The sequence below is a fragment of the Crocodylus porosus genome, unplaced genomic scaffold (assembly GCF_001723895.1).
Source record: "Crocodylus porosus isolate Cpor-Errol unplaced genomic scaffold, CroPor_comp1, whole genome shotgun sequence".
NCBI classification, from domain to species: domain Eukaryota; kingdom Metazoa; phylum Chordata; order Crocodylia; family Crocodylidae; genus Crocodylus; species Crocodylus porosus.
In genome coordinates this window covers 35,229,072-35,251,364 of record NW_017728931.1, presented here as the reverse complement: position 1 = coordinate 35,251,364, position 22,293 = coordinate 35,229,072, and the positions used below count along the sequence as shown (strand labels likewise).

Genomic DNA, 22,293 nt, shown 5'->3' with positions numbered 1-22,293 from the left:
CTGCTAAATGGTAAGGAAAGGAAAAGCTGAAAGGACAGATATATCCATAGCATTGGTTTTGCTGTCAGGACCAGATTCCAGAATGTCCAGTTGGGTTCAGTGAGTGTCTGATAATTCTTCATCTTTAACTGACCACAGCCACCATGCAACAGCTACCAGTACCTATCCCCCAACCCTGATACGAATAATGAAACAAAATAATTCTTTTCTCAACTCAATGAAGTCCTGTCATCTGTCCCAAAAGAAAATAAGATAATTCTTCTTGGCAGTTTCAGTGCTCGAGTGGGCAGGGAGTCTGAGTTATAGAAAGGAGCACTTGGAAAGGAACAGATGAGAAAGTCAGTTCAAATGGAATTCTTCTCCTGAACGGGTGTTCAAAACATGGTCTCATCACCAAAGCAACAAATGGAAGACATCATGGATGCATCCCTACTCAAAACAGTGGCACATGATTGACAACATCTTAACTCATGCCTGGGTACATCGCAACATCTGTTTCACCAGAGCTGTGACAGGGCAGACAACTGCTGGGTGGATCATCATTTGATACTTTCTGTCATGTCCATTTATATTACCCCAAAATGATGTAAAGAAAAGAAGCAACCAAAAAGGATGTTCAGTACTGAGTGCTTGGAACACCCTGCTAAAAGCTATCATCTCTAGCACTGTCTCAGTGAGAAACCCTCCAACTTCCCTGATCATCTTAACACCACTGATCAGTGAGAGAGGCTCAAGAAAGCGATCCATGAGGCACTCAAAGAATCTGTGAGGCACACAAAGGCTTCTCCACAAAGAAACATCCAGACTGGTTTCAATGAGGATGATAGGGAAATTCAAGCTTTTATTGACAGAAAAAAGGAGAGCCTTCAAAGCTTGGAACATTAAAGCTGAGACCCAGAGGAAAATTCGTAAGTGAAAGAACAGGTGGTGGGAGGACAAAGCAAAATAAATTCAAAAGTTTGACAGCCATGATGTATAGTTTCTTCAGCATAACCAAGCTCTCAGCCAAGCACAGATGAAGCCATCCCTCTGGGGCTTCTGGGAATCACTAATATCTGTCTCCATCACTGTAGGACTTGTTATTGAGGGAAGATGTTTGTGCCTGTCTTCTTTTAATGTGGGGATGCCATTTCACATCAGCAACCACACAGTACTTCAAAGGAAGGAAACCTTAATCTGACAGCCAGGAAAACGGAGGCGACCAGAAGCTTCTATTTTGCTGCAGCCTTCATTGGCCTTTTTAGCCATTGTGAAATAATCTTTCTTTGTCTACCTGCTCTGCCACTGAGGACTTTTATTTTTATTTTTGGGTTGCTGTTAACCTGCAAACCTTGCTCTCAACCTTACTGCCACAGTTGATCCTACCAGGATTACAAAACTCCAAACAGCATTCCTCTTGAAATCATTAGTAGCACACAAGTCTCTTCACCATTTCCACCATGTCTAGGGGTGTTTGGAATGCCAAGCTTAGACTAACAGAGAAGTTTCAATAGCTGTCGCAGGCCAGCTGGGCACTGTGAGTGTATCAATTTTGTCACAGGCCAGCCGGGCTGTTAGGTTCAGTTTCGGATTGAGGAGGCAAAGTTGGGAGTGAAGTAAAGGCCAATTTATTATAGCTTACACACACACAACAGTTAACAGAAAGAGAAATGCGATAAGCAGATAACACAGTATTAAAGAGCTAATAGTAAATAACAGATAATAACAACAGACAGCTAGATCAATTCTGTCACAGGCCAACTGGGCACTGTGAGGGTATTAGCCACTGGGCTGTTCAAAACAACAGATAGACAGACATGGGTTGGTAACTTATCAATAGTCCCTCAATGCCAGGTACACGTCAAGTGATTCCAGCGAAGTTGGGCATCCCCGATAGATTCTGTCAGAGGGATTACCAGGAAAGGTCCCTTGATCAGGATCCGATCCTCACTCGCACTGGGAGTCTGGGGTCCGGGCATGAAACAGAAATGACTGTTCTGTTCCCTCCTTCCTGTTGGTTACCTGATGCACGTGCTTTTTATACCTAGTCTTATACTAATCTGTTGGTTTAGAGCCACTCATAATGTTACCCTATGGGATTGAAAGGTGTTAAAATGATCATAAAAGGTTACTACCCAGACTCAGGTTTATCCAGTAAGCAAATTATAATGCAGCACCTTTAGGTTTGAAATTGGCATTTCTCTGCCTAAGCCCCAACCCCTTTTAGGTTTCATTCGGATATGCTTTCCTGGGATGTGCTTTCCTGGAATGTGTTGGGTGTGCCAGGCAGCTGGATCCAGTTTTTATTATCAAAGCTGAACCCTGAGCAGAAACCATTAGGTCAGCTTATCTCACATCTACAGCTTTGCCTATGGGGCCCAGTCAGTTCCACAAACAGTTAATTTTATCATTTTGGTTAAATTTATGACAGACAAGTTACATTTGTGGTTTACAAACTTACAAGCTTTATATTAATTAATATTACCTGTTTAGGCAAATACCAAATGCCTCTAAGAAGCACATATTTATTGCTTATTGATCCCTCTGGTTCTGGCAGTCACAAATAGGCCAATAACTAATAGAAAGAGAAATTATCAGTTTCTCAGTCTTTAAACTGTTCTTCCTTTACTCTTTTGCTTCTTTGCATTCTGTTTAACAGTTGCTACAATGATTTTCCTTCCTTTTCTTTCCCTAAGTTTCTAGAGTGCAACAAAATTACCATATGGTTTAATCCAGAGGAGAAGGTGGGAGAATCTAGTATTTTATAATGAACTTGACAATTCAACTAGTATTCATTGGTATTCTTCCTTGTTGCAACCTAGAGCCCTTGCATACTTGAGGTACTATTGATGTAGAGAATAGTTGGTTTATGTATATGGATACCCTTTTAAAAATGATGTCAGGTGATAACACAGAAGATAACATAGAAAAAAATCTGAAGGGGTGAAGGTTGAGTCTAGGATGTTCCAGATTTTTATGGGAGATTCCCTGTATATCATTCTGAAAACTGGTTCCACAGTCCTGTAGGCAGCAAAAGAAATACAGATACTTTCCATGGTTTTTGTTGATAATTTATCATATGCTATCAAAATGGTCAATAAATTCCAGGAATGTGAAGAAGAGTGTTCTCTTGAATTTAGCTTTGTTCTCAAGGGGTTTTTATCCTTTTGTTCTCTGAAATAATTCAATTAAATCATGTTAGTTATGGTTAGACAGAACTGTGTATTCAATTACAGTAGTTTTTTCTTGTAGGATTTGCACTTTGCATGTCCTTTGTATTCTCCAATCTGTCTGTATTTTTGCAACAGACATTTAGATGCAGGCATTTTGCTAAAAAGATTACACCTGTGATGTGTATCATTTCACCCCAAAATTGATTTTGACTTTGTTCCAGACATGGTTGCTTTTATATAGGAAACAATTGAATCATAAGGCAATGATTTTGTGAGTGATTTTTATTGCTTTTCTGTGGTATGTTTCTTTTAAATGCACCAATTAGTTCAGCTGATTTCAGACAGTTGAATTGGTTGCATCTGTACTTAGTCTATTAACTTTCGCAGTATTGTGGGCTTTTCGTGATGTTCAACATCTGTTTTGCCTACTGTATAATTAATTCTTGGTGATACCAACATGTTTCTCATCACATGCTCAGCCATGATGTTATACATACAAATTTTACTTTCTGAATGTATGTGGGGGTTTTCTGTGCAGTTCACTGAGGTAGGTGGTCATGAAGATTTTGTTCAGAGTAATACAGTTTCTTGTATGTTTTCTTTCTTGTATTTCATTAACTTCTACTCTTAAAGATTTGTATAACTAAAGTAGTTTTCCCTTAAGTGATTGTACATTGATATCTGGTACAATTATTTCACTTCAGAATACGACTGTTATTCTGGTATTGGATATACCAATTCTCATAACAGTTGGTACTGTCAATGCCATTCCTTTTCACTGCAGCTACACTGTTTGCCTTGCACCCAATAATTTATATAGTACTGTACTGGGAAACGTACAAGCATTGCAAAACCATGATCTTCTGATACTTTTTTTTAAATTCATATCTTTTGTTATGGGTCCATTGTCATCTGCAATTCCAATATACACTTCAGAGTCAAGCTACATACACTGCTGCTGCCGAAGCATGTACAGCTTTTTCTTCTACCTCCATCATTTACCCTTTTTCTTCTACCTACATCATTGCCGTTTTCTTCATCTTATGATGATAAAGACAGTGCGAGAGAGACTCATACAGTCATAGGAAATCTCCTGCCTTGGTTAGTCACCGAGGCAGTCTTTTCCTGAGGTAGGTTCTGTGCCAGCTGCTGTTCCAGACATGGATCACTGTTTCCTATACCATGTTTTTAGTTTCTTGTGCATTTTCTGATACAAAAATATGGCTATATTTGAATTATGGGATCCCTATAATCTAAAACTTCTTCTTTTTTACCATAGGTCTCTGTGTCACTTATTCAGGCTATCCCAGATTAAGTAATGTCCTCACTCACTCATGTTGAGGAGCCAAGTGAGGATGATCTACCATGTTCAGCTACCTTACAAAACACTACAGTTAAATCCCGATGAGGCTGTAGTCCCATCTATCTTATCATCTCTAGATAATTTTAAAGATTTTAAAGGTATCCTTAGGAGGATTGAAGAAATACCTGTTGGAGAGGCATAATAACCCTTCTACAAACTAATTGATGTTCTTTAGTTGTCTTTTACTTGGAGAGTAGCCTCCCCAGAATACTATATTGAGCCCACCAAAAAATTGATGGAGGACCTGTAGTATGGCATATCCCAATCCTGGAAAGCAGATAAAAGCACTGTGTCCTTTGCCACTGTGCTATTTTTTTTAAATTCATGCATCTTGAGATTATGAATACAAACAAGAAATTGGGGCAGCAATATAAAACAATACAAAAAGGTTTGTATTTATTTGGTCAAAAATCATACACATGATTTGCAATTTAGAATTAAAAATTAGCAGGCCCTGTTGGCCAAATATGATTTCTTGAATTATTTGTTGAGACAAATTTGAGAATGTTGCCAATTTGAAATTTCTGGCCATGGACAGAAAGATACCTAAAGCTTTAAGTTTGAAGTACTTCAGACCAGAGAGAGGTATGAAGTCTCCTGCTGGAGCACTTCAAAATCACTGTGATGGCATGCAGAAGTATGTTCTCCAGCCAGGGGTTATAACAGAGAGTTGTCTGGCCCTGTAGAACATTCCTCCCCACCTCCACAGTAGGTAGACTTCTGTCCACTTGCTGTTTGGAGGGTTTGGGAGGCATTTGGAATACTCCAAATATTACATCTGTCCAAGGCCTGTGATAAATACACTTCTAGTGCATGCTGGACTGGTTAAAGGTGGCATATACTCTCAGCAAACATCAGTTGGACATTCCTCCTACATATGTTGCAACTGGTTCTCCTCTCTCGTATTAGTGGAAGACCAGAAATGCATGCAAAGGAATGCCATTGGCACTTTCTTTTCTGATCTAAACTGTAAGTAATGGATGCCTAACTATTGGAATGGGGAGCCATAATAAATCAATATGAGGGCAGAACTTTTGGACAATATATAAATCAATTTGATTGTATGGATAAACTTAAATTTGATATGTAGCGCTTGCAGAGCGTTCCTGCTGCATCAAAATCAATCAGTCCAAATTATGAAAGACAATATGGCAACTGTATTTTGCATAAATAGGTGAAAAGTGGTGAGATTTCTCCCATATACCAAGAGACAGAAGGTTATAGAATTTGATATATACAGCATCAAACCTCCTTCTCTTAAGTATACTAGGGCTGCTAAATAGCTTTTTGGACAAACTGAGGAAATGCTTCTACCTCAGTTGTAAGTGGAAGATGAAAAAGGTTTAGTCCTTCACAACATTTTCTAGCACTGGTGCGGTTAAGACCATTTTTATTCCCTATATATTGAAATGGTTATTCTGCCAACTCAGGATGCTACTCCTAATTCCAAACCTGCAGGTAGAACCCAAAGGAAGTATTCTTCACTGAGACCTACAACTCCTCTATCTCATTTTCTGACTGTTGCATAGATGTCAGACTGAGACAAGTCCTGTTGTAGCTCTACAAAACTTACTACATAGTAGAAAAAAATTCTATAGGATGATCTGTTTGACAAAATGGACAAGATTTTCTCTTTATTATCAGCAGAAAATTTAAAATTCCACAGGTCATTAGAGGCACTTTTACATGTGCTCTGGGGGTGGGTGTTTTAATTAGCGTAGCTCTGAGACCCGCTTTAATTAAAGTGCTGCAGAATCTCATGTATCAGCATCCCCGTACTTTAAGATGGCAGTGGGGGCACTTGAGCTAAAGCTCAATGACAGGCTGTAGTTAAAGCACCTCTGCTGCCCTTTTGAAACACAGGGATGCTGATACCTGAAACCTAGAGGCTGGCTGGAGTGCGGTAATTACAGGCAGTCCTCGATTTACGTTTCAAGTTACAATGTTTCACACTTACAATGTTTATAAATTAACACCCTGTTTCAACTTTACAACATCAGTTTTGACTTTACAATGCTTGATCCAATGCAATGCCACACCAGCAAACAAATTTGCTGCATCGCTCATCTCCCTGGAGAACATCTGTCCAAACTTCCTTGGACACTTTCTTTAACAAAGCAGGCAAGACTCCACAAAAACCTGCAGCCAAGACTCCTGAGAAGACTCCAGCCAAGAACCCTTCAAAAAGTCCAGCAAAGTCACCGCAAGGAAGTTCTTCCAAATCAATATGATTGCTATTTATAATATAAATACACTAATGTAGCTATATTACTCATCTATAATTGATCGAGTACAAAATTCTGGTGTATTTTTGGTGAAAACAGGGTATCAGGCCTTGGTTCAGGAACCAATCCCCCATTTATAACATTGTTTCTTATGAGAAAATTAGTTCCAAGTTGCAATGTTTTGAATTAAGACATGGTTTTCAGGAGCCAAGTGTGTCGTAAGTCCGAGGACTGTGCCTGTGCCATGGTCCAGCATGCTGTAATTAGAGCATGTTGGAGCAGCTGTCATGCTCACGTATAGGCACCCTGGTATTTCTAATATAGGACAGTAGTTTTAAACCTGTGGTCCACAAACCCCTGGGGATCCACAGACTGTCTAAAGGATCTGTGAAAGATGACTATGATCAATCAGAAGTATATGAATACCAACACTTACCATTCAAAGAGGTCTGCATCCCCATTTGAAATGTTTTTGGTGGTCCACAAACGAAAAAAGGTTGAAAACGTCTGTTATACAATATTTACTTACCTTTAAATATCTGGATCCTTCTGTAAGTGCAGTCAAGGTTCACATTGCTGCATTCCTGTTCATCATCTTCTTATAGAGGGACACACATTTTTCCCCAACAGACTGTTGTAAGACGTGTGAAGTGTCTTGTTGCCAAAGTGTTGCTACTAGTCAAAGAATCATTTTCTCTATAGGACTTCAGTTTGGTCTTAGCTGCCTAAATTAAGCCTTTTCAGAGACCATGGCAATGTTTTCACTATTACATATGCCCAGGAAAATGCTACTTATATCTTAGTAGTATAAGAGTGATATTATACCTGTGACAGTCCAGAAAGTATGTGATGCAGTGATTTCTTACGTGATGTCCTTTATTGGACCAACCGTGTAGCTGGGATAAAATTAGACAAGCTTTCAAATGCAAGACATCTGAAAGCTTGTCTGACTTTATCCCGACTACATTGTTGGTCCAGTAAAAGCTATCACCCTAAGAGATCCTTGCCTCATTTATAGCTCAGTCACATTGGTGAGAAGTTAGTGAAATCCCAGCTTCAAAGGCAGGTCCTGCAGTTTTTCTCTCCAGCTGAAATATCCCTCATGAAACATCCAAAGTTTTTGTTTTTTTAAATTGTTACAAATTTTCATCTGAATTAATAGATTTGTTTGCTTGTTTCATCTGCTCTTCCAAGGATGGTGCTAAGTTAGTATTTTGAAGGTTACAAGGGCACTGGTATTCCACTTGCAAAGGAGTAAGCCTTTCAAATCTATACAAATACTATTTGTAGCAGTACAGAAAGTATGAAAAGGGGAATCTTCCATGTCATAAAAACTATCCAGAAGGATATCAGAATGTGTAGAAGTCTTATAAGGTGGCTAAAATAGTTCTACTTGCTACCATCACAGCTGAATCCACAAGACTTCACGAATCATGGCATCTCTGAAGATTATTTCCATCCTAGATATATGTAAAAAAAACCCACCTGGGTCCTGTAATATATTCAGAAGGAATTGCACTATACAGCTGTAAATGGGATGCTGTTTTTACAAGTACTGTAGTCTAGTCTTTAGTCTCTTAGTCCTGCCCCCATTGCATTGAACCATTGCCTGAAAGTCACCATACATGAAACATGTAGGTAGGCAATCTTGCCAAGGAAAAAGAAAAGTGAATTACCTATACAGTAACTTGAGTTCTGAAAGCGGTGTTGTCCATATATGTATTTCATGACCCTCCCTTCCTTCCCCTCTGTTTCAGAGTCCTATATCCATCAGATTTCATGGCAGAGAATAAATTAAATTGGGATAGCCCTCTACTCTTGCTTCTTTTGAAGCAGAGCACAAGAACAATAAGGTAGCTTATGCAGCTACAGTGGATATTGTGGAACAAAAGATTTGGATATCAAATGCAGAAAATACATACACACCACAAGTGATTATGTATATGAGCAACACTTCTCAAAGAACTCCCATTAGTGTTCAGGTTATTGTTCATTTAAGTAAATTACCTTTTTTTTAAATTTTTGTTGCTTTTTGGTGCAAACACTTTTTTTTGTTTTGTATGCTTTTATGAGAGTACATACATGTCTGTAACTAATGCTGGTTAGTAAGATTGACACTATAAAGTGGTTTTTCAGCTTAATTTTAAGAGTAGTGTCTGAAGAGTGTATTCTTATAAATTAGTCATGCATTATGTCCATTTGCAAAATCTGTCAGAGTGCATCAAAATACAAAATGAAGTATTATATTCTGTATTTTTGATTTTGTTCCAGCTACCTGTGATGTTGCTATCAACAACAAAATGTGATACATTTTGCCCAGCTACTTTTGCCATTCAGTCTATTACTTCAGTGGGTTAGCCCAATTTTATGGTATACCAGCATCTGAAATATCAGGAAATGTTCTTCTTTCCCATATTTGGTAGCACCCTACATCCCAATCCTTTCATCCAGAAGAATGTATTGTTCTTGCTTCTTGCTCATGTTGTGACATTGTGACAACTATATATAAGTTGCTCCATTATGCGACTTAAATTTCATGTGTGGCTAGGAGAAATTCTTCTTGAGGTGCCCAGGATCAAAATGAAACTAACCCGCCCCCCCAACCCCTGCCCCAAATATCAATATCATTACAAAGGATTGAAATGTTTCAGTAAGAAAAAGAGAATTGTACTCAGAAAGTGTTTTTCTCCCAGAGGTTACAATCTAGCCCAAGAAAGTAAAATATTTTATAAGGTTAGAAAGCGAAAAGAAAAAAACAATCTAGAGTGGGATCCACTGCAGGACTTACCCTGCAGTTTACCCTGTCCTTTCTAGAGTCATGCTCCTATCTCAAAATAACAAATGCTATTCTGTGATCTTCAATTTGCTGTCTTTCTTCCACCCTGTTTTTCTTTCTGAAAGGGTGGCCTTGGTGAACATATTACATGTAACTGCTTTACTTGGCAATCAGCTCTACAACTGTTTTATCAACAGTATTGTTTGTGTGGTGCAGAATCTTGAGTTGATAAAAGCTTATGTGCTCACTGTTCAACTCAGGCCATTAATAAGTGCAGAGTATCTCAACCTTTCCTCTTTGAAGGACAACATCTAAATCAATGTTTGACACTTCATAGCTATTATTGACTTAGAAAATAAGACTAGCATTTTTGTTCCTTCTACCTTTCTCATTACCTTGTCTTTGTGATACCTAGGTAAAAACACTCTATAAAAAATAATCATTTTTGTGTTTTTCTGTTTCCTACAAAAGACTTTATAGAATTGGCTGATATGCAAAGGATCTTTCTCAAATTTATTTCAAGCAGTAATTTCTAACTAGACACATCAGTGAGGATTTTCACATGCAAGAATTATTGCACTGTTCCAACCCATTCGGATTTCATCAGTTGGACTGACTTACTCTTGTTACTGTCCTCCAGACAGTACAGCCTAACCACAGAGAAGATTCCAAGGAGGGCGGCCTGTGTTCTGATAAAATGGAGGCAAACAAATAATTATTTTTCAAGTCTGGCACAACTAATGCTCTATTCTGAGATTTTTTTGGGGACTCTCTTCTACCTACCTGTTTTGAAAGGAAGGCTCTGAACAGGCTAATTGAGAGTTCCCAAGTAGTTTTGAGAACAACAAAGGATTTCATCAGCAGGACTCAAATCAATCATTCAGAAGGACTCAAAATGGGGTAAAATTCTACTTCTGCAGCTCAAGTTTTTAACATGAAGATTTCCCTGTTAATTTTTTGAGCATTTCACTCCTTAACAAACTCCCCTTTTCCTGTAAATCCATTTAATGTACATTTTTCTTTGAAAAAGGATCCTCTTTTAGAGTCTGTTAAGTAATATGGCCTGTTCTAGTGGCAGGCCAAGTCCTGTAAGTCTGTCTCACCTGGACAGTATTGTCAAAGGCCTGCGTTGCCCTCTTACAGACAGATATGCACCTGAACTGACTGGTTAGAAATGGCAATCATGAGAAGATCCAGTAGCAATCTGCATTGCTCAGGCCTCCTAGGTAATGCAGCCCAACTCCTACAGGAGAAGAGATATATGAGGATCAGCCTTTTAAACTCCAATGAGTTACATTAGATTAATGGAGAATGCAAAACCCAAGCATTTTCACAGTCAAGACTTATATTAATTATTCTTACATGCTGTGAAGTGTTTTAAAAGGAACAGTTGGAAGATTTCAACATCAGGAACTAAAAGAGCAACAAACGTATATAAATATTGCCAGCACTCCTTCCCTCGTTTCACCTATTTATCGGATAAAAAGTGAAAAATGAGAAACAAGGTGTTTATAGAAAGGAGAAAGACTAACCCTTTTATTAAGACCTATGCTTTGTCATTGCTTTAAGATCATGTTTTACACTGGCAACTCGTGCTGCAAGACAAGAAATGCATAAATATGCCCCCAACCTGCTTGGTTTACTTGAAACTTAAAAAAAAATAAATCAGAGCCTGCCACATGCAAAGAAATATACCCACTAACAGGAAGTGGCTTCTTTTTCGATCCTGTTACTACTACAGATCCAGGGGGGCATGTATTTACTAGTCAGAAATATCTCGGATGAACAGGCTCCCCCATAAAATTACATTTAATTCTTTTTTGTAATTTTGACAAAGTAGTTAATAGATTTTTGTTTCCTTGTGACCTTATAGTTCCCTTCAATAGGACACCTGAGCTTACAACTGTGAAGATATGATTCTTAAGCAGCTCTCAGAGCTGTTAACAGTTTGGATGCTGGATATCCCAACTGCCAAGCTGGACTTCCCAAACTAACTTGTTTTTCCATGCAATAGTATTTGATGAAACACTGACTTGTCTGAAACTGTTGGGAAATCTGCCCTGTTTTTTGTTGGGTTATATATGCTTCAGACAGTGACATTTTCTTTCTGGATATCGCAAATTGCTAAACTGCAATGTTATGTTTTTCTTCTGTCACACCTGCTGGTGAGAATGTGAGTGCATGAGAGAATCCCAAAGCCTGCTACTGTCCCAACACCTCTGGCTATTATGGTCTTATGGAACTTCATGCTAAAATTTTCTTTACAAGCATCCCTCTCTTACCTGTGCTTTCTGATCTGAAAGGACTGTAGTACTCCAGCTGCTGAGGGCAAGCATATCTGTCTTGCTTTTGCTAGCTTTTTCCTCGTTCTCTTATGTGCTTCTTCCTTCTCTTCCTTCAACTCATCTTTCCTTCTCTTTGTGAAGATATTTTGATGTGGAATTGCACCTTGGGAGGGAGAGTGACTGTATAGTTGGCATAACACTTGGTTGGTTAGTGGGCTCTGATTCCATTTCCAAACTAATCCACTTCACCTAGTATCCCATCATTTTCCAGGACAAGCTATGTAAGAAGGATGATCGGATTGAAGAACTGGAAGAGGCACTCAGAGAAAGTGTGCAAATAACTGCAGAACGGGAAATGGTGCTAGCACAAGAGGAGTCAGCCAGGATCAATGCTGAGAAACAGGTCTGCAATCTTATAAAGTCACTGGTATTGCTGGCAAATAACGGATGCAGCCTGACAGGAAATTTCTACTAATTATTCCTTTTTGTTTTATAATACCTTTTCATCTGAGGACCCTAAATTGCTGTTCAGACCTAAGTAATAAGGGTGTGTGAAGCTTCGTGTTTTCTTTGATGTTTTGTTTTTCCATTCCTCACTACTTATCTGCCTGGAAAATGAGTGAGGTGTTTTGTGCTTTTGAAAGGAGCTTCTGTAATATTGCTCTGAGATGTCTATATGTTCTTGAGCATAAACATGCTCATGGACTCCTTTGTGTTTTTCACTGTAGAAACACAGATCTTTGCCCTAAAGAACTTGGCCACAGAAGATAGCATTTAACTATCTCAGTTATGATCCCTGGCCAGAAATTAATAAGAAATGATAAACTTTCCTTAACCCATGATCCTAATTATTGTAGGGCACTACCAATAAAAATACACAGTACACTTGAAGATCTAGTAGGGGATGGTCCTGCTTTGAACAGGTGGTTGAACTAGCTGACCTCCTGAGGTCCCTTCCAACCTTAATTTTCTTTGAGTCTATGACTATTTATCAAGCAACCCTAGGAATTTGTTGTTGCATATGGGTGGCCATATACATCCTTTGAAGGGTGTCTCAGGGTGTGAGGTGATTAGTGATGTGTGAAGAGATAAGCAGATGGACAAGACAGCCATCACCCACAACCACTGCCCAACCCCTGGGTAAGGAGGTAGGCTCTTTAATACATAAATTAGTTTTAGAAACTGAGTGCCACTCATGTCATAAAAGTTACGGAGGGATGTCTGAAGTCCATTGAGGCATGCTATGAGTCCAAAAAGGTTGAGAACTACTGCTTTATATTGTATTTTATAGACCTTACCTTTGTTCCTTATTTGAACTGAATTTCCAGGTATCATCATCCAGTCAATGATGTTGCAGCAACATTTTTGTCTACCCCTCAACTCTGTATGCACAAAGTTCTATCCAAATGTTTTTAATGAATAAAAACGCACTGGAAGAGGGAATGGGGCTGAGGTTTTTGGTCTTTCTTTAATTAACAATGACCTACATTCTCCTAAAGGAAGTAATATCCACTTCTTAAATATCTTTGGATTTGTTCAATTCAAACTCAGTTATCTTATAGAATTCCTGTTCCAAGACTGCTTCCCTTTGGTGATGCTTCTCTTTGAATATTAGGTAGTCCTCCACACTCAGGAGAGTGCCATCTCTCCAACTTCTTTCTAAGAGAAAACATACCTTGAGCAAAACAGGAATTTAAAGTGCATGAAGAATATATATTCACATGTTGATCTGAAGAGACAGGAAAGTATAAAAGAATAATGATATAGCATAGGTCAGCATGATCAGTAGTCTCCCCGACCAACTTTTTTCAGGATGGGTTTTTTATTTGCTTGTGTTTTGGCATGACAAAAAAAAGAACTATTAAAAACAAAGGGCATTTATAGATATGCTGTGGGAGGGTGCATTAATTAGAGAGGCTCCGAGAGCTGCTCTGATCAAACTACCCTGAGTGTCATGTGCATCAGCCTCCCCACACTGAAAAATGGTGACGGGTGTTTTAACTAAAGCTCATTGAACAAGCTTCAGTTAAAGCATCCCCACTGCCATTTTTCAGCAGAGGGATACTAATATATGTGATGCTGGAGTCTGTTCCGATGCATTGTAATTACAATGCGTTGGAGCAGCATCTTTGCATGTGTATAGGCACCCTAAGGTTTTGAAGAAAAATTATGTGTATGGGAAAGGTAATCTTCCAAGTGTGAAGAGCAACACAGGAAAAAGGAGATAGTTGAGAGGGCTTTATAAGGGAGGCAGGGGGCATAGATTGAGTTTAGGGTTTTTTTGGGTTTGGATTGGTTTGGTTTTGTTTTTGGGGGTGTTTTTTTTAAGCCTTCGTGGGCTTTTGCTGATGAACATCCATGAGGCACGGTCAGACTCAGAAGCTGGACAGAAGGAGAGGGAGGTAGATTTGCAAGTCACCCACACAGAGGTGGCAGTTGAGTTCATATTTGTAAATGAGATTAACCAGAAATTAGGAACAGTGAAATGAGAGAAGGGAACCAAGGACAACTCAATACACAGAATGTTGAAAATAGAGGGGATGAGAAGGCTCTTCTGAAGGTCAAAGAGAGACGAGAGCAGTATTTAGAGAGGCAAGTGGGGTCGACAGGTGAATAAAACATATTTGGAATGGAGGAACTAAGACTGTTCATAAGAGTTGTATCATAGAACAGGAATAGAGTGAGCAGACGGTGATAGTGTGAGCTCGGGCTGGGGTTTTGGCTTTGCAGCGGGGGAGGTAGGCAAAAGATTCAAAGCAGGGAAGGAAAGTGAAGCATATAGAGAAGCTGCCACCATATCAATAAAGAGATAAATGAACTGGAAAATGCAGAAGGGCCAAGTGGCTTGGTGGTAGGTGTGCTTAGTATGATATACAATGCTAAAAGAGCCCAGGTGACAGTCAGAGAAGGGGAACTCAGGAACAGGGAATCAAAGCTTAATAAAGAATGAATCAAGTAATATGTCACTTTTGGTAAGTGGAAGAGTAGATCACAGGCTACAGGTTATGCATAATATGAAGATAAAGGCTCAGGGAGGCTAGCAACATGGATGTTCAAGTCACCAAGGGTGAATGAGAGCTTGTGATATAAAGAGTGTTAGGAGTGAAAAAATAGAGAAGGAAGACTGGTGGGTAAGTGCTGTGTGTGTTAAGTGAGACAAGACAAGACTTGTATCCAGTGTTTGCAAGAATAGGGAGGAACAGTTTGGAAGTAGTAGAAAGAGCAGAAGAGAAGTCCAAATCCCCGCCACTGCTGATTTGACAGCAGCATCTCATTCCCACAGAGAAAATATACTTGCCAGCTGTGGGGATCATAAGCACTGAAATATTGCTAGCAGACGGTGTAAAGGCAAAGCCAACCCTGAACCTCAGTGATCTGTTGCACTTAGTACCAAGACAACTGTCCTGTCCTATTTTGTCTGACAGTATTTTGCTTCAGTATTAATTAAATACAGTTAGGCAAAGGAGGGATGGCAAAGCACCATTGTTCTGAAGTGGGTAGGGAGATTTCCTGCCAGCTGCTTTTTAATCGTCTCACGTTCCTTCCTTCACTTTAAAAATGTCCTCATTGTTTCACATTCTGTGGAAGTTTATATGAGATTGTGAAAGTCTCTCACTGAAAACTGGGTATTTTACAAGTCTGGGGCCCACACAAAGAATCTTCACAACTATGGTAATAGAGCTTTAGGTTGGATATGTGTGATATGTGTGTGGATTTAAAATCTTAATGTTGCCCAAACTGGTTATAATTTGCTTTTAACTGCATGCTTTTTCTTTCCCTCTCTTCTGTGTTTGTTGTTTTTTACCATTCTGCTACTCACTGCCTGTCTGAAGCTGTTAAATGAAACAGTGCATGAGGCCAATCATTTTGGCTTTAAATGGTTCAAGGTATGAGGAAACCTCATTTGTGTATACCCTTTCCCTTGACCTTTGCTTTAATACTGTTTTGTAACCCCAATGCTGTCTAGCCCTACCCTCAGCCATCTCTTGTGCTGTGGCCCTCTGCTGTACTTCAGTGTTTTGTATGGATTTCTTTCTAAATGTTCTACAAGTTTTAGGTTCTTTTTTGCTGGAATTATAATCTCCATGAGCTTCTGCGGGACTCCAAAGTTCAGACTTTATACCTAGACAGTATTCCCAGATTAAAAACATTCCCCCATTGGTCCTGTCTCTTGCCATTTGAAAATATGCCAGCAACGACTGCATTGAAGTGCTTGCTAACAAGATTTTGGCAAAATTTCTGTGATTGTAATACAAACACAGATAGCTTTTCTGTTTGAGTACCCCAAGGTGGAGGTCTGATCAGTTGCTCTTTTATCTATGGCCATGTGTGTAGATGACTCCCTATAAAAATTAAGCTTTTGGCACCCCCTATTAGAATAAACCCAGTTCTCCAGTATTTTATATCTCAGTAAGATAGGCATGACTTGTCCCTCTACTGAAAAGATGAGGGCAGTTTTACCAACCTTGGAAAAGCAGCCGATGTTCTTTGACTAAGTGCACTAGATTGTCCTGATCAGAGACCTGTATTTTCACAATTGTATCCAGTGTCACCATTCCTTTATCATTTTTTTTCCTGCTGTGCAGAGAAGGAATCAGTCTCAAGTCCGTCAAAGTCCAGAAGTTAAGAATTAATTCCATCCCTTAGAACAGTACTGGTAGGTTTTTCTAGTCTTCATGAAAAGGATCAGATCTCTGCTACAGAACAAAAGAAAATTTGAAAAATTGGGATATTCTTTCTTGAAAGTGTAGGAATAGCTTTATTGAATTAGTCACACTTGACTAACTCATGAAAGGTATTTGGATCCACAGTTTACCTCAACCTTTTCTGTCTAAGGCAGGGGGCGCAAAATGGCAGATTTGGATGGCAGCCAGACTCCATTTCCCAGCAGCCTCTGCCCACATCGCAGCCAATTTCCATGGAGACCCCAGCAGCGGCAATGCTGTGATAGCATAAGGCCAGGGTTTCCATGGAGCACTGGCAGGGTGTGTGGGTAGCAGGGCAGGGAGCTGCTCTGCAACTAGGGCTGGAATCTTGCAGCGGTGATGACATGGCCCGGAGCTGAGGCAGAGCCATTATCTGCTGCCTGCATGCCCCACACGGGCATGCAGGCAGCGGATCGCAGCTCTGCCCTGGCTCTGGATCAGTGTCACCGCCACAAGATCCCAGCCCCAGAGCAGCTTCCCACCCTGCCATGCACCCAGCCAGTGCTGCTGGGGCCAGTCTCTGGAAACCCTGGCCCCATGCAACTGCTGGGGTCTCCATGGAAACCAGCTGCAGCGATGTGGGCAAGGGCTGCTGGGAAATGGAGCCTGCCACGGGCCCAATCTGGCTCATGGACCAGACTTTGTCTGCCCCTAGTTTAAGGTAACAAAGAATGAAGATCTGGTCCGAAAAAGTATTTATTTTATAGATACTAATCTCAGTCTTGCACCAGAGGGAACACCAGGGCTTTATTTGCCCAACAAGAGGTCTCCTTCCACCTTCACTGACCTCCGCACAATTAGAAGAGTCCTATTTGAGCAGTCTGCCCCAATTGTTTCTGCAGCTTTGCTACAGTTAACCTGCTCTGCAGTTAACCAGAAAGTTATCGTTTATTTGCAATAACCATTGATTGCAGGGGTAGCTGCTGCCTCATAAAACCAAAACTGTTTAAGTAAATCAATCTTATTTTGGTTTGGTCACCAGCATAGTGTTGATCCCCAGGGGCATTTTGGGAACCAAGAAAAGTTTTTAAAAAAAACTGTACTATCAGAATTAAATATTCAAGAGGATTTGTAATAAGTTTTAATAATGAAATACAGATAAGTTTTATAATTAACCAAGCATTACAGATAAGGCATACAAGAAACTGATTACAATTGATCAAATATAAATGAACCTAAAAATAAACTTAATCTTGGGGGGGGAAAAAATTTAAAATTCTGTGTTAGGAAAAAGGGCTTCTTACCTAGGTTTAAAAACTGAGTTTTAATGAAGCACACTTATTTTGGTTTATCTGCCACTGGTCTATTCAGCAGGAACTGTAGTTCAGGACTGAAGAGAAAAGATTCCAAGGCAAACCTAGATTTTTATATTCAATTGTCTAGCTCACGCTTACTAAATACAACTAGAAAATATGGAAACATTCTTAATAAGTTATATTCTAATAAATATTAATGTGCCTATTTTTATCACCTATTTAAACTATTAAATTATTGTCCTAAACTCAGTCTAACTGGCACAAAACCACAAACGTACTTAAAGCAACTTTTAGCTGGCTTCTTTTGAGCTGTCTTTTTTTCACCTTTTAAATTCTTCTCACGTATGACACTCTTGCCCACTCATTTCCTTTGCCATCTCTTCTCTTACCAAAACTTTGATAACTTGAATACAAGTAAATGTATTCCATTGCCATTAAACAGCTTAGGGTCTACTACAGTCTACAGTAGAAGGGTCTGGGAAGGAGTTACACTTTTTGGAAACAGCCACACCCTCTGTAAGAGATGAAGGTTGGGGTTTGGGAGAGATATTGGTGGAGGAGGGAGGCATATCCCATTGGTCTGAGTCAAGAATGTGGGACTAGGCTGTCCTGTCTGAAGCAGAAGCATCATTCTATACAATCTGCAACAGGATTCTTCCTTGCTTCTCGAGGCATAGCAAATATATGGCCACCTAGAAAAATATTAATTATGTGGGCACCAACCCTATAGCTGTATTCACTCAGGCAGACCCTTGGGACCATGCAGACACTCATTGTAGTTGTGGAATCTTCTGCATGAGAATAAGGGTCTGTTAGCAACCCTTTCTAGAACTGGGACTGCAAATGTCATCCTCAGTTGTTTTTTCCTTGTCCTTTCACAGTGTTTTCCTAGATCATAAGGCTTGAATAGGATTGTTGTGATCATCTAGTTTTGATCTCTTGTAAATTGTAGGGGGGGGGCGGGTTTCTGGCAGTGAGCTCTTCATCTTGATCAAATTGAATTGTCTGTCACAAACCTAGTAACATGACATTTTCAGCTTTTTTGATTGTGTCGTAGAATTCTAGACAGGGTTGGAAGGGACCTCAAGAGGTCCTTTAGTCCAACCCCCTGCTCAGAGCAGGACCATCCCCTACTAGTTCATCCCAAACAAAGCTTTGTCTAACCAGGTTTTGAAAACCTCCAAGGATGGAGCTTCCACCACCTCTCTGGGTAACCTGTTCCAGTGTTTTACTACCCTCCTAGTGAGAAATTATTCCAAATGTCTAACCTAAACTTCCCTTGCTGCAGCTTGAGACTGTTGCTCCTTGTTCTGGTATCTGCCGCCACTGAAAACAGTCTAGCTCCATCCTCTTTGGAACCCCCCTTCAGGTAGTTAAAGGCTTCTATTTAATCCCTCCTCAGTCTTCTGTTCTCTAGGCTAAGCCCAGTTCCCTCAATCTTTGTTAATAATTAATGTCCCCCAACCCCCTCACCATTTTTGTTGCCCCCCACTGGACTACTTCCAAGTTGTCTAACTCCTTTCTGTAGTGGGGGGCCCAAAACTGAACACAGTACTTCAGATGTGGCCTCACCAGTGCTGAATAGAGGGGAATAATCACTTCCTTTGACCTACCGGCAATACTTCTACCAATGCAGCCCAGTATGCCATTAGCCTTCTTGGCAGCAAGGCCACATTGCTTGCTCATATTCAGCTTATTGTCATCTGTAAGCCCCAGGTCCTTTTCTGCAGAGCTGCTGCTGACAGAAAAGGGAAGCAAGTAAGTCAGAATGCAAAATGCGTATGATGTGTATATATATAAATGTGAGACATATGGGAAATAAACGAGATGAACTGGAAGCTGAAGCCTGTGAAAAGAACTATGATCTGATTTGTATCACAGAGAGTTGGTGGAAGAGCTCTTATGGCTGGAACAACAAAGTTGAGGATTCAGGAGGAAGAAGATAGCAGAGCAGAATGCATTTGGGTGAAAAGGTAAAAGATACAGCACTGATATAATGGGGGGAGGGGGGATTTAGTCTAGACTGCCAAATTATGAAGAAGAGATAAATGAGGCACTCTTCAAGGAGGTGACAAAGTTAACCAAAATCTATGAGATGGTACTGATGGGAGACTTCACTTTTATGGACATCTGCTGGAAGAACAATACAGTCAAGCATAAAATGTTGAGGCAGTTCATAATCCATACGTAGGAAAAATTTCTGTTCCAGAAGGCTGAGGATACAACTAGGGGATCATTTATCTTGGATCTTGTCCTGACTAGGAGTGAAGAATTGGTGGAGGAAGTGATCATAATATGATAGAATTCCAGATCCTGAGATGAGGAAAGCATGAGGTCAGCAGAACTAGGACATTAAATTTAAAGATACGGCTTTAACCTGACTCAAGGAGTTAATAGGTATGGTGCCATGCAAAGACAGACTGAAGGATAAAGACAGACTGAAGGATAAAGCCACCCAAGAGATCTGGAAGCTTCTAAAAGGCATGGTATTGGAAGTCCAATGAGAAACTGTTCTGACACAATGAAGGTATAAGAAGAGTTAGAGACCACTGTGGCTGCACAAAGAGCTTTTAGGTGACAAAAGTTAAAGACAACAAGAAGAGGATCTATCAGCATGTTGGTCAGAAAAGAAAGACTAAATAAGCTGTGGGTCCACTGTCATATAGACAGGGGGAATTCTTACCAGAAAATGTAAAGAAGACAGAGCTACTCACCACCCACTGTACCTGAGTCTTCATAGAAAAATTAACCTACAACTAGAGATCTAATAAACATTATTTGGATAAGGAAGGGAACAAGTACAGGGATGAGATAACAAGAGACAGAGAGCTTTTGATGTGTGTGGATGAATTCAAGTCAGCAAGGCTTGATGAACTTCATCATCATGTGCTGAAAGAACTGGCAGAGATCTCAGAGCCCTTGTCAGTAATATTTATAAAGTCATGGGATATAGGTAAGTTACCAGAGAACTGGAAAAGGACCAACATAGTACCCCCTTAAAAAAATTAAATACTGGTTAGCCTCACCTTGACGCCTGGAAAGCTACTGGAGCATATCCTGAAGAAATCTATTTCCAAGTATCTGAGGGAGAAAAGGCTGATCACAAGAGGCATTTATACACATGCTCTGAGAGTGGGGGAGGGGGTGCTTTAATTACAGGGGCTCCAAGGGCTGCTCTAATTAAAACGCCCACAGCATCACATGCATCAGCATCCCTGGGCTTCAAAATGGAGGTGGGCATACTTTAACTAAAGCTCATCGAACAAGCTTTAGTTAAGTTACACATTAACTAGTTTAAGAGATCAGAAACTGGTTTAAACCTGTAACAGAACAGAAGTTCAGTGCACATAAATCAGTTTCAGAATGGCTGAAACTGGTTTAAGATAAACCTGAATGAATGTAGTATCAGATTTAATTGATTTGGCCAAATCGGTTTATGAAACTTCTGTCCCAGACCCCTTCCTGGTTCTAGTTCAGTAAGAATCCCCCAGCATTTTGCAGCCCTGGGCTCGGCTGTGCTGTCTGCTCCAGAGAGCAGGGCTAGCCCTATCCCTCTGCTCCCTAGCTAGAGCAGTGAGGGCAGGCTCACTGGCCAGCTCACTGGCCCTCCTTGGCAAACCCCTGGGTCTAGAGCCAGGGAGGGGGGGATAAACTTCCCTTCCCCCATGTATGGAGCTGCCCTGCCCTACCCTGCTTACTTAGTGCTGACTGTGACTGTGGACTACAAATCCCAGAGGCATCTGGAATCAGGAAGAGGAAGTGATAAGCAACCTTGCAGAGTCCTGCAGCTGTGGTTCTGCACTACAAATCCCAGAGACCTCTAGGGCAGCAGGAAGAGGAAACAAATACACAGCCCATGCTGGCTACATGCCAGAGAGCTGTGCTGTAGCACCCCTGGCTTCTGGCTTGAGCCACTGCAGGTATGTGGCTGCATTTCCTGAACCAAAAGTGAATGTCTGTTCATTTGTTATTAGTTCAATCTTTGCAGTTTAGCCTAGCCTGCAAAGACTGAAGAAATTCAGCCTCAGGCTTTTTGGCTAGGGACAGACATTCAAAAAGCCTGAGGCTAGAAGCTGGGGGGTGCTAGAGCAGCCCTCCTTTCCCTTCTACAGTGCTGAGCTGAGGGGGACATAGCCAGGTCCCAGCAGGATGGTCTGATTAGAAAGGGATTCCCCTCCCTCCTGATCAGCCCAGCTCAGCAGGCAGTTGATAACAGTATTTATCACCCCTAACTCAGTGTTTATCAGCCCATTAAGAAAACAATGGAAGGACATTACCTGCTACCTGTTGATTCTGCCTTTGACCCATCTGCCACAGCACAGAATGTAGCCAGCATGTGGTCTGCTAGCTAATGCTGAGAGATGTCTGTGTAAGGTAGAGGGGATGGGGGAAATCCCTGCTTAGCAAGGAGTGGGAAAGGGCGGGGGGGACAGGGGGTAGCCAGGCAGATGCCTACAGTCTCCATTGGAGCTGCAGCCAGGAAGCAGAGGGGAGGGGCCAGCCCTGCTGTGGAACAGAGAGCTCTGCTGC

General features: G+C 40.5%; 1 protein-coding gene across 6 annotated transcripts in view; it reads left to right on the top strand.

Annotated features, from left to right (window-relative positions):
• The window catches only part of ERC1 (ELKS/RAB6-interacting/CAST family member 1), a 467,579-nt gene that overhangs the window by 265,113 nt on the left and 180,173 nt on the right, over positions 1-22,293 (top strand). For 4 of the 6 annotated variants that reach the window (XM_019544570.1, XM_019544569.1, XM_019544574.1 and 1 more), the window contains one exon: positions 12,073-12,204. The exons of the other annotated variants lie outside the window; for them this stretch is intronic. In XM_019544570.1, the coding sequence (XP_019400115.1) occupies positions 12,073-12,204 (132 nt within the window). The remainder of the gene's footprint in view (positions 1-12,072; positions 12,205-22,293) is intronic. 6 annotated transcript variants of the gene reach the window in all.